The 13,590-nt window shown below is 34.3% G+C and overlaps 2 protein-coding genes across 4 annotated transcripts in view; one reads left to right on the top strand and one right to left on the bottom strand.

Moving 5' to 3' along the window:
- Nucleotides 1–6,215, top strand: part of LOC128243235 (techylectin-5B-like) — an 11,634-nt gene extending 5,419 nt beyond the window's left edge. For all 3 annotated transcript variants that reach the window (XM_052960855.1, XM_052960854.1, XM_052960856.1), the window contains one exon: nt 4,823–6,215. In XM_052960855.1, coding sequence (XP_052816815.1) covers nt 4,823–5,502 — 680 coding nt within the window. In that variant the 3' untranslated portion in view covers nt 5,503–6,215. The remainder of the gene's footprint in view (nt 1–4,822) is intronic.
- LOC128243234 (protein disulfide-isomerase TMX3-like) overlaps nt 1–13,590 on the bottom strand; it is a 57,464-nt gene that overhangs the window by 40,765 nt on the left and 3,109 nt on the right. Inside the window, exons 7-9 of the mRNA XM_052960853.1 lie at nt 12,728–12,805; nt 12,168–12,234; nt 11,315–11,489 (exon numbers count right to left, since the gene is read on the bottom strand). Of these exons, the coding sequence (XP_052816813.1) occupies nt 11,315–11,489; nt 12,168–12,234; nt 12,728–12,805 (320 nt within the window). The remainder of the gene's footprint in view (nt 1–11,314; nt 11,490–12,167; nt 12,235–12,727; nt 12,806–13,590) is intronic.

Below are 13,590 nucleotides of genomic sequence, written 5' to 3'. Positions count from 1 at the left end.
GTTTCTAGATGAACCACAGAACGGAACATCAGGCCATCATTAAAAAAATGTTGGTTTGCGGTGCTCCGACCGACTCACCGAAATTAGCCCCGACCCAAATTTTTTTATCGCTACCGCTGCTGTGTTTTTGTTTTTTTTTGGTCCAATTTTGTTACTTTGGGCCAATTTCCTGTTTGGTCCTTTGATGCTCTACAGACCAACCGTGTTGTACTGCCAATCTGCAAACCCTGCAAGGACTCTGGGAGACCCATTATCAAAAGACTTCCTAGAAAGAATTAAAGTGTATCCATGTATCTGAAAAATAATAAAATGGTTCTGTCGTTGAATTCTCAGTGCTGTTATCTAAAATATGCATGCCCCTTACATCGGACTGAGGGTCATATAGATTTGCCTTTGTCATCTGTAAAAAAAAAAAAAAAAAAAAAAATCCCTACCTACCTACCCACCCCAAAAATTGTGGGTAGGAGCACCGCAAACCAACATTTTTTTAATGATGGCCTCATGGTAACAATTCTCTTTTTTTACAGGAAAATTTTAACATCGACACCAGCTGGTTTGAATATATAAATGCCATTCCCAGACAGTACTGGACCGATACATTGAGCCCTGTTCAACATTCTTATTTCAGTCAATAAAATTTAACTGGGGGCGGAAAAAAGAGGGGGCTAAGGGGTATGAAAATGTAGCAATTAATTTATAGTCACCTAATGGGTCACAATACATATCTGTTATGGAACTAAGAATATTACCCCGATTTAAAGCTGCGTTCTCACAAATTGAACGTTTTGACAATGTTTTTTTTTTGTCTAATGGAACGAGCCAATTCATGCAATAAGTCATGGAAACCAGTGATATAAGACTGCTGAAAAAAAATCAGATCACAGATTTTCAAATTTAAGTTCAAAAATTGATGTTTTATGCATTTTCCTTAAACTGTTAGTTAAACGCTTTTGGCTATAAAACGTTAATGAAAATTTATGAAAATCTGCCATCTGAGCTTTTATCAGCAGTCTAATATCATTGGTTTGCAGATATTTACGCAAAAATTGGCTCATTCCAAGACAAGAAATAAAAAAGTTGTCAAAACAGTAAATCTGTGAGAGTGCAGCTATAAGGACCATGATAGGGCATCTACCCCGGCTATATGAAGTTAATTGAACCCCCAAGCATACTTGTTAACCATCAAATCACTTTTTTTGGAACCTTTCATAAAACAGTTCTGAGACAAAACTCTCCAGTATGTATAGCCATTTCATGATCCATTCATCAAAAAATACATAAGATGACAAAAAAATCACATTCCAAACAAAGTTAAGTGGTTTTGACAGACAGCACTAGTGCAAAACAGGTTGTGTCAAAAAACATTATCTAGACAAGTAGAATGATTACCTTGAACTAAAATTCTAAGGGTATTAACCATTTGGCACTGAATACATAATCAATTTACTCTGGTAGAAAAAATGTTATAACAACAGAACTGCTATTTGCAAATTCAACAAACATATGCATTTTGCACAGTCAGTAAACATCTTTTTAAAGATGCACTCTTATTCCCAAATGAGAATTTTCATAATTAATACAAATGTTTAAATGTACCAAAAAGGATGAATAAATGTAAAAATAAACAATGTTTTTTATGAAGCATATTTTGAAGGAAAGGTGCAGAAAACACGGTATTTCTAACTCATGAGACTATAGTAGATCACAGGAAATCTTTTAGCATTCACCAATCATTTAATATTTGTGCATTTTCATGCACGTGATGTTGATGCAGTGGATGGTCTTTTTTGTGTTTTATTCTTTGAACGAAAGCAATTAGGTTTTACTGTCACAGGTGTACCGCTGGGTAGGCACTTACGGTCTGGGGAACTTAACACAACATTCCTAAGCGTTATTAATTTGCAAGGAAATGCTGGCGCATGCATTTCAAAACCACTGGAGCATGCCCTTAATAAACCCCTAGTAGAACAAAATCAATTGTAATTTTGCAACAACCTTGACTATCAATCAATTTTACTACTGCCTGCAAATTACTATTTTTTTGTTTCTAAAAATAAATCTTAAAGTTCTTGGTTAGGCATCGTGCCCAAAAGAAACACATCTTACATAGGCCGCTACAGTATGGCCTAAGAGAAAACTTGATATCTCGTCACATTGTCTAAATTTCTCTTGTTTCCGGTGAGAATAAAATCTTGTGGATAATGATGACAAGCAAGTGTATCAGAATGCCTGAGGATCAGCATCTTGTAGCTAAGAACTATTTCTTCGAAAATAATTTGAATTATCTTTATGCAAACATAATTGCTATAATATAGTATATGCTAATCATATATCCACCCTTTCCATTCGTTGAGAGGCTGTCACATGACACATGATAAAAAGTGTTATACAATGAAAAGGGATTTTTTTTTTAAACAAACCTGCATGCATAACGGAACGTGACGTCATTCAGTTGTATCGTTCGATATAATAAGCAACTGGAAGTCAAACTAAAATCAGTGACATCATTTTGTCAAGAAAACATTTTTAGGCATAATCAATTACCTTATTGTAAAGAATAGGGGATTTTTACCTGAAGCATATAATAAAACACAAACTAACTGATGTTATGGTAAATATCACTCTTTATGATTGATAAAATAGGAGGTTCACCTCGTCGTCAGTCAATAATTGTGTAATATGCTTAAAAAAATCTTTATCAAGCCATAAGTCGTTTTTTCATGAGTTTTACATGAACTGAAAGTACTGATTTAATCAGATTTTTATTAAACTTAAGAATTTTGTATATAAATCAAGTGAACTCCAGTCAACTACAACAAACATCTTTTCATTTTTTAGTACCATCTATAAGCTATAAAATAATATGTATTTCTTTTCTTTGAAAAAAAAAATAATGACCTCATTGTAAAGGTTAACATTAATTAAAATTCAATAAAATCAAGGCCTGTTGCTCCTTCATGTAACACCATACCTTTGTTATGTGCAATTATCTTGACACATGCTGGATAGCAGAAGCATAAAATTTACATAAAATGGCATATTTCTACTCAAAAATATCCTCATTAATACAAGACAAGCAAATTTAATGATACATTTTACAGCAACCAGGGTTAGTTTCAGACTGATTCTCTTTCATGCAAACAGCGGTTTTATGGATGTCTGTAATTTTAACATTCCTGTAATAGAGATATAGACAGTTCTGTATGTGTATGCACACTCTAAAATCTATATTTGCAATTTTCTTAGAAGCTTATGCACCAGTCAATTGTAACCCTCACCGCCCCCCCCCCCCCCCCCCCCCCCCCACCTCCCACCACCAGGTCCACCGGTATACCGGAGATAGCGGGGGAAATGAGCCATGTTTTTACCTTCTTGATGGCCCTGCAGTGCCGAGTGAATGCAGTGGTTTGTTTTTATACCAAAAATAGCGGGGAATGGGCCTAACCTAGGATGTCCCAGGGGTGCTGGGGCATTTGGCTTTTCTCCAGACCTGGGGGGGGCCTGTTTACAATTGACTGGTGCAAAACCAAGGAACCAAATCTCTGGGATATTTTCCTTTAAGCAGTAGTCTTTTTGCACACCCTAACGAAAACACATACAGTAAGTATGCAATTAATGTCATACCCACTCAAATAAGTTTTAATGAAAATAGTTTAACAGCTGACAATAGAAAGCAAGAGAAATATTTCTGATGAAAATAGCTTAAAACACCAAAGGCAAACATAAGCTATAGTAAAAAAAATTGTCACAGTGGGACTGCTACTTTTTAGCAAATTTCTTGACAGATTTATAGAGAAGCCATATTTTTACTGCCGAGGGTTTAATGTATCCCATTAATTTCTGCAACAATAAAATAAATGGAGTCATCTATTGTAAACAAATTCTCTGTCACTGTCCAATTAATCTAACAATAAAAATAGACAAATGTAACATTAAACAGAGTCAGGGTTATTTTATACCTGCTAATGAAATTCTTTGAAATAAGATACATAATGCAAGCAGAAGCAATTATTCTTCATTCTTTTTTTCAATTTTCGAGATAATAATGCAACAAAATACCTCCAACAAAATACCTCCGCAATTACAGGCTTTTAATTTCAAACAAACATATCAGATAATGCACAAATAAATATATTGTTATTTTGAGAGAATAATAAATTCAGCAAATGTACTTCTTTACATATTATATTTTTAAGCCTATAAGATGGTAGTTATTGTTAATTATTTTTTTAGTTAAAAACCATTATCTGGCTTTGTTGATTTCACTACACAAATTTTTAACATGTATGGAATAGTTAGATGAAATGAAGTAAAATCTTAATGATTAAGAATAGGGGAAGTGCCTGGCTTAGCGAACGAGCCCTTCTTATTAAAGGGAGTCACTAACATAATTTATGTTGTATTTTGAACCTTGAATTATTGTACTTAAATTTGTGAACAAACAACACCTGGCAATTACTCATTTGAAAAGAATTTCATACTTCCAAGACTTAAAAAAAGTTCATTTGAGTTACCAAAGCTTTCTGTCACAGTTTCAAACAAAACTCCCAATAAGATTCCTTAAGTGAACTTAACCATAGGAAATTAATAAACTGAACATTCTGTTAAGATAAGATTACAACATGAAAGAGTAATTTGAAACAGAAGTGAGCTCTTTCAGGGTCAGAATCCTTGGTTTTCTACACCAGCCCACCCAACACCCAAATGAATACATTAAATCTCATAGCTATAGCTGACAATGTTTCAGTACAACATTCAAAATGCAACATTTTTGCTAAATATTAATTTCACTGTTTCTAATGACGTTGCTTTTATTTTCCAGACTGTGCCGATGTATATGAACGACATAAGCAATCGGGAATTTACTACGTAACTCCATCTTATGCCTCCTGTCCGATTCCGGTTTGGTGCGATATGGACACAACCATTGGTGGTTGGCTTCTCATTTTAAAACGTGTTTCAGGCAATATTAATTTCAACCGATTGTGGAATGACTATAAAGAGGGCTTTGGTGACTTAGTTGATGAATTCTATTTAGGAAATGATAATATATTTTTACTGACCAATCAAAAACAATATGAAGTTAGGATAGACTTATGGGATTTTTCTGGAAATCGTGTTTATGCTTTATATAAGACGTTTTACATTGATGGGGAACGTGATAACTATCGTCTTCATATTCACAGCTTTGAAGGTAGCGCACGTGATGCTCTGAAATCACATGATCGTGTTCAATTCAGTACAGCAGATCGTGATAACGACGAATACCAAGGATATAACTGCGCGCAAGAGTGGCTGGCCGGATGGTGGTTTAACAATTGTTGGTTCTCTTTCCTTACTGGACCGTACTATAACATTTCCAAGGTACGATACAGGGGTATATCATGGAACGACTGGAAACACGAACAACTCCCGCACATCGAGATGAAAATTCGACCCAGTCGATTAATCATACCGATGCCAGATCTGCAACTTACCGAAACGGAGAATAAATCTCCCTGATGAATGTTAAACATTAATATTTGAATTTGGCATTAATCAAATACATTACACTTCCGGAAATTTGATGGGGAATGGACTCTCTGTCTTTTAAACGATAACAATAAAATTAACTATTTTTACCTTTATAAGACAGAGGATTTAAGACAACAAGCAAATGGCTAGAATCTAGCAGCATAGAAAGTGTTCAGAAATGTATTTATTTTCTTTTTCAAGATGTTAATTATCATTATATATATTTGTTGCAAACTTTTGCCTCAATATGCATTGTGATGCTTTTAATATTTAAAGTGCAATATACATACTGTAATTTTATTACTTTGCATGTACATATCGTATATTAGGCTTTCTGTATAATATTGTGTGTTACCTGATTGACTGGCTAATTTCTACAATTCTCCGACTCAAATATTTTTTGTCTGGATTTGCAAACAAATTTTATTTTAAGGATTGCCTTATAATCTTGTAGTTTGTTGTTTTCTTTAAAAAGCCTTTGTTTTCATTCATTCATTAATTCTCAAATCGGAATTGTAACCAGCAGACAGAGTTCTAATCATACAAGAAGAAGCATGCATCTTAAAATGTGTTTATGTGAGATTAGCTTTAATTATCATTTAAGTAATATTATTCTCATTTAATTTTATTTTGCTGAATCAGCAACAATATTTGAATATCCAGACATAAATTTTGTTCATAAAATGCATGATTAATATCGTTTGCCATGCAATAATAAATTGTCTGATATACTCAGTGTTTTGTTTTTTAGAAAAACAAATTCTTAGCAGCTCTCTGAGTGCTCTCAGATATGCAGGGGATATATAAATTGCTGAGAATGTAGTATCAATTGTCCAATTAGACAAGCATTCTCTAACATAATGGTTAAATGATTCTTGCCTTGTTTTCTGTGGAAAATTAGCAAAAACGTAACAGATCATGCACATGACATCACTGGCTATCCAAATATATTGAAACCCAATCCTTCTGGGCCTTTTAACCCATCAAACCCCCACATCTTTTAAAAAAATATCCCCCACAATTCATTTTATTGCCCAAAAAAACTATTCAAATGTTTGGTGTTCACGAAAACATGTCAGGCAGTTGGACATTGTTGGTAGATTTCTAACCTGACCATATCTTCAAGAAATGGCTGACAAATTGTCAGAATGAGGTTATGATGTCCAAAGTTGAAATATCCATCAAGTATGCAACCTTTAATTTGACAACTGTCATTTTAAAGGGATGTTTATAATCCAAATCTGTGTAGTGCCAAGTGTCAGATAACCAACTGATTGCATGTGTACACATATCAAACTAAAATGCGGCTTCCTGGTATTTCCTAAAAAGACGTCAGTTCAAGTTTATTTGCTTCATAAAGAAGTATTTTAAAATTGATAAAGGTCAAGATTACATGTGTTTAAGTTACTGCTTTTGTTTTATAAAGCAATTAATGGTACGTTTCAGATAGGACTTTATTCCAGAATTGCAGAGTTATAACTCGGGCGTACAATATCCTAACAATCTGCATTTTACGGTCAGCAAAAGTGCAGCAATAAAATAAGAATTGTCAGCATTCTTCAAGTGCTTCTTGATAACCGTATTTAACCCATTAGGTAAGCCACAAACTGAACAATGATGTATCTACCACGTAGCATAATTTGCTGTAATGATCGACAGCGTTAGTAGTTGTTAAATGACAAACTGATCGATTTCAACAGTACTTTAATGGATAGGTGCAAACACATAAATTGTTTAATGGTGTTTCATGTGATCTACCTGTTTGGACTGACCACAAGCGTTCGCAAATTAACAGATATCGATTGTCATCGCAACAGATAAGCAGCTGGGTGCATCAGTCTATCTTGACACGTTTATTGGGGGTATCTAGGAATGTGTAAAGGTCAAACAAGGGTTGTATATTACATTTTTCCACTGACAGCCATTTTGGACATAAATTAAATATTGAATTTTTTTTTTTTTAACCATTTTCTATTACTGAAATAGTTCCAATGAGGTCAAAATCAGTCAAAACGGACTTATTGTCTCATTGATTCAGTCCTTGTTAATGTTCATAATTCAGAATCGTGTCATTATTTCAGCTGCGAATTACAACTTTAAATTAATACATGTGCTGAACTCTAGTAATTTTATTAAGGTTAAAAAGAAATAACCTCTGAACAAGAAATAATTATTCCTTGGTTATCATTCATTAGACGCAGAGTTCTGCCAAGGGTCATAAAATCAACAATATCGGACGATTTTCGATCCCTACTGTTTATTTACCAATCTGCAGTAAGCGAGCAACTTGGAAAAACTTGGTAGGATTTCAGCGATGGAAACAGTTTTACCCTCTGAGGAAGCCTCACTTACAGATGAAATCTTGATTCAGAATGATTCAGAATGATCCAATGAGATCCAATGAGATCACAGCTTTCATATCCCTTCAGGAGATTCTTTCCTTTTTGTTATCAGCTTTTTCATAGGTCTGAAAAAGCTTATGAATATTCAAACTTTACGAAGTTTCGCTTGCCAATTTTCCCAGGGTATCATATATATTCCAAAGGAAAGATTTAGAAATTTTAGTCTTAAATAGTGCATTCAAGTGTATTATTTTCATACTGTTTCTCGGAAAACTGACATACCCGGTATTTTAAAAAGTAAACTTCAATGAGTTAAAATGGCAGGGATGCACCTCACGCTGAGCATGTGTTTTAAGACCAATCTCTCATAAACTGTGGAAGTAGTTTGATCCAGACACCATCATGTATCTATGAAGAGAAAATTTAATTAAAGGGCCATAACTCTTGAACAAATTGTCCACAAATAATGGTAAAGGTTTTAAGCACTTCTCCACCTTATGATGATCATGTGTTTACAATGTTACAAAACATTCAGTCAAAAACTATAGAGGTTCCCATCACAAACCTTTTTGCAACACACCAAACAAGATTTCATCACCCAAGAAACACAGTTCAGAAGCTAACAGAATGCCGAAATTCCACAGTGGATTAACGGAAGTGCAACTCTTGTAATCATGGAGCTTTTACTCATTTTTTATGGCGCAATTAATTTTATTCTTTTCACAACATCTTTTATCAAGGTGGAAATCATGCAGTTAAAAGTGCTCCTGAACTTAGCAAGATGCGAATAACATGGCAGAAATATCTTTTGATAATCTTTAAACTTGGATGTAATCCTGACTCATAAGACATGTGGTATACAATCAAGAGAGATAGAGTAAAAATTCTAGTAAACGTTCTAATCCAACATTCCAGTTGTTATATAATAAAGTTTTTTTAAGCAAACGATATTCTTAATCCACCCTGAACCCCCTCCCTCCACCACCACCTCCCCCCAAATATACACAATCAATAGATCGATCAGCACCAAAATTCAGCTTTCGAATCGTACACTCTGTTTTGTGTTTCTTTGAGGTAACAAAAATGTAAAGTAAAGTAATGAAAAGAAGACTGCACTGCATACCAACATTGTCTCATTTTGTTTTCATTTGATTAAGCGGGAAAATTTGACATTATCAAGGTCACAGGTATGGGCTTCCCTAAAGTTTAGGGACGCACATAACTAAGGCCTAAATAATGTAAAGTAACCATGTGCAGATTCTCACTGTTGACATGTGAACTTTTTGTCAAATTATCAAGGGAAATTACTTGATAATTATTTAAACCGTGTTATGGGCTTTGCTTTACATGGATGTATTGTCTAGTAATATTATCTTGTATCTGTTCACTGGCTAAGATATTTATAATATGACTTAACTGGGTCGCAGCAAAGCAAACTCCAATGTTCATCTATGTTTGTTAAACATGGAAAAATAACCTGACAATTATTTAAGCCAGTATTATGGGCCTTGCCATGCATATGCATACTATTGCAACATATGTACCAAGTTTCATTTGAATATCTTGAAAAAAACTTTTGAAATCTGATGCTGACAACACTTAGCTTTAAGTTAAAGATGCACTCTTACTGCAAAAGAAGGTTTACCGCAATTAATACAATTATTTTAATTTACCGAACAGGATGAATATATATTGAAAATAATGGTTTTTATGAAGGATACCAAGTTTAATTTGAAAGAAAGGTGCAGAAATCACGGTATTTCTACCTTATCAGACAATCATTGATCTCCGTAAATCTAGGACACACCAGTTAATATTTGTGCATTTTCAGCTATTAAATACACAGTTACAATCTTGTTATCAGTAATTAATATTTTCCGTAAATGCATTATTTAGTAAGTAGTTCACTCAAAATTTATGTTTTTTTATATAGATTATAAATACAAGTATCACGTTAACCTACCACAGAGCAGATAACAATACATAATGGTTGTATTAAACTTGAAACAAAGAACCTTGTGTGATAAAACTAAGATAATTATGATATTAATTGAATTTAAATAACTAAAATCACTTTAAAACTCTCTGGAAAATAAAAATCAAGATTTTGAACAAAACAATATTTCAGGATTCTATTTCAAGAAGACATTTGTATCGTACAAATGATCAACAATTAAACACAGAATAGTGCAACATCGGCAAATGCTTAATTACGGATTTTATGCTGAAGTCATAAATCCTTGTCATAAAAGTAAATCTTCAAACAGATTCTATCTTAAATTGTACTTGTAAAACGACTATAACAGTGCATTAAAACACGAGTATGTACTATAAACCTTGCCTAAGGTTAATAAACTCTAATAATTGTAAAAACTTTTTGCTTTACTTTCTTTCTTACTCATAATCCTACCAAAAATTCCTGTTTCTTGGTACGGATTCATCCAATCTCTGAAATATTTTAGGAATCCCAGTAAGCAGTTTCATCCAAATCCTAGGAGTGATTTCATAAATGAAATTACTCCTAGTTTTCTTGGTAAAACGGCACGCAGACCCATAGCCTAGAAAAACAAGATTTTGTATGGGGTTTTTTCCAAACCCCGTGAAAACATCTCCTACAACCTTGAAGAAGATTTGTCCACCAACCAATTTCGACTGATGACAGTCCAATACCTTTAAACAACAATTAATTCTGCCTTGGTAAATTGCAATTATAATTTATGCCATAGCCACACATTTAGTAAATATTTAAATACTATTATACAAAACTCACTCCACACATGCCACTCCATTCATCAATGCCCAACTTTTTGTATGTTTTTTTTCTGACCTGTTTGGGGTTGTTCTTCAGCCCCATTCCTTATGTACATGTATAAGCATATACTATTTTTCCAAATGTAAAAATAAAATTCCCAATCATTGTTTTGAAAAAAATACGATATAAAATTAAATCACGAATATTTTATAAAAATAATAGACGCCCAACCGTTTCAGAAATTCTGTGTAAAAGAGCTGGTGTATTTGAGTCAATGTTGTGTGTTAACTGTTCATGAATCTGGTCGCATTGCTTACGAATGCAACTGTGGTAGCCTTAGCTAGAATAAAAACAATTGTCGAGTGGGGTAAGCGGAGGCAGCAGGTTAGGTATATTGAAATGAACTGATCTCATTTATTTATCATTTTTGTCTCTTGTTCAAAACAAGGCTTATTTGGAAATCCCCAATCATAGTCAAAATGACACATTTTTCTCATCCAGAAAGGCACTGACTCCATTCCCAAAATTGTGGAAAAAATAATGTATTATTTTTTTATGTAGGGAATGCATCCTGGACTACATACAGGCACTTATTAGTAAAAACAATCCCCAAGGGGTTATAGTACTACAACAACAATTGCCATATAGAATTGAAGGACGTGGGACTATTTAGCTTTCATTCTTCAAAATATCGAAAAAATCTCACCTTATATTCTCCTTCATTTTTTCTGCACCATTTTCATCAATGACAAAAATCACGAGGAATTTTCCTGTGTCAGCCATCTCATTTATGTTGCCACCAGATATAAGAGGGAATGCTGGGTAACGTTCTCCGTTGATCCATTTCTGCAGCGAACTCATGGTGGCTACACCTCGTGGCGCTGAAGTAAAGGGTGGTTAATTAGACAAGTTTATAAAATAACTTTTAGCAGCTTTCATATAAACATATATATATATATTAACATTTGTCAAATGAGACTACATGTACAATTTTCTGACCAAACACTTGTTTTGACTGGTAATTTACGATCCCTATGCTCTTCTTTGAAACGAGGCCTTGAGTATTGAGCCCTATACTCAGAATGTCAGTGAAAAATGACCAAGCATTGACTTCCGTTTTGATAGCAGTGGTCAAAATTAACACAAGTCCGCAAGCTCTGCACTGGTAAAATGCCTTCCGGGCTTGCTCAAATTCTAAATTTTATATAGCAGGGCTTGTTTGAAAATTTAATGCTAAACGAAAGTATAAGAATTCGGGCTTGTTCATCCAAAAGTCTCATGACCACTGGCAATCAAACCTGGAGCTTCTGGGATTCGAGGTTGGGAGGTTGGACAAACTTTATTTAAACAATATTGACATCGATGACAACCTCATTCATGTGACACATCAGCTTATATTGTGGCAGAATTTTGCTGTTTGTAGTATTTGTTACCGTCCACATATGCCCATGAAGCAAAACGATAAGCTCACCCATAAATTAGCTATATAATGGAATGAACAAAATATTTGATATTCCAGACGACTCACAATACTGGAAGGCCTTTAGTGCCATATATACCTTCATATTCAAAAACAGTCCCATCTTTGAACACAAGAACAGAAGGAGTGGATGTCACAGAAACATCCTGAAAATATAGAATACATAAATAGTTAAGCAGGTAAATGTTAATAAAGATCACATGGAGCTGGTGTGCTTACCGTAGAATAGAATAGAATATGTCAACCGTTGGACAGTGACAGTGTTCTTGTAGTATGTGTCCTTCTCTCACCTATGAAGTTATGGGTTTAATCCCTACCAGAGAAACTTTCTCATGGCCTCTCAAAATGGATGTCAGATCTGCCATGAGTTAAGTAAACATGCTTGCGGCGAACGTTGCTGTTTGGTTCCCAGCTTGCAATGTATGCGCTACATTGCAATAAGGATACAAAACAGAACAGTTTGCTTATGTTAGGCAAACTTGCCCTACTGAATGCACTGATGTTTTCTACCCACTAACAGACTTATGCATGATTCCATAAGCTGTCAGCTTACCTCACAATAAAGCAAACTAAACATAATGCTGCACTTAAATAGCAAATACCTTGTCACAATAAAGTAAACAGATACATCGCACTTACCTGAGGTAAAATGTTTTTGCTGCCAGCGTAGAAGTAGGCCAGGGATACTTGATCATCAGCGATACTGGAATACTTCACCTGAAAGAGAAGATTTTTTCATAACTATGTTCCATCCAGTGTTTTTGCAAGTTTTCACATGCCTACTATGTTGTTACCTAGCAAAAACTTAATAACTACAAATGAAAATACAAGCAGATAACAAGTCATTGCACTAAGGTGACGATGTGTTTTAACGCTAAACATTTGTTTTTTTCTCAGTCACCGTATGGATCTGTGAAGTTGAGCCAGGGCCTATGATAAACAGTCTCAAGTCTGGATCTAAAAATTCTAAATTAAAAACTAAATCAATTATATTGCAATTGTTTTTGAACACATGTGTGATTTACTATGATATCAATTTTTCAATTATAAAGCTGCACTGTCACAGATTGATAGTTTTGACATAATTTTAAACTAAAATACAAAATACATGTATGCACCACATCCATTTTCGGGTGTTCATGCACTACACTAATTTACACAATACTCAGTCTCCGCACACCATGCAGTGTTCACACACATCACACGGTCTAAAAGAATAACTCAGTGTTCACACACACAACTCAGTATTCTCATGTTATGGTGTTCACACTCACACACGCACACTCACCGCTCAGTGATCACAAATCACTCAGTGTTTGCACACCCCTCAGTGTTCACACACTTCAAACAACCAAGTATTTTGAAACCATTCAGTGTCCACACACTGGTCAGTGTTCACACACCACACACAGTGTTCGCACATCACTGTGTTTTGCTATGCTATCATTATGCTATAGCCTTTGTAATTCTTTCCATATCGACAAATATTTTTTTTTGTACTG

Source organism: Mya arenaria, chromosome 8 (genome assembly GCF_026914265.1).
Source record: "Mya arenaria isolate MELC-2E11 chromosome 8, ASM2691426v1".
In the NCBI taxonomy this organism is placed as follows: Eukaryota; Metazoa; Mollusca; class Bivalvia; order Myida; family Myidae; genus Mya; species Mya arenaria.
Note: the sequence above shows the minus strand (reverse complement) of the source record. Positions and strands in the feature narration are given on the sequence as shown.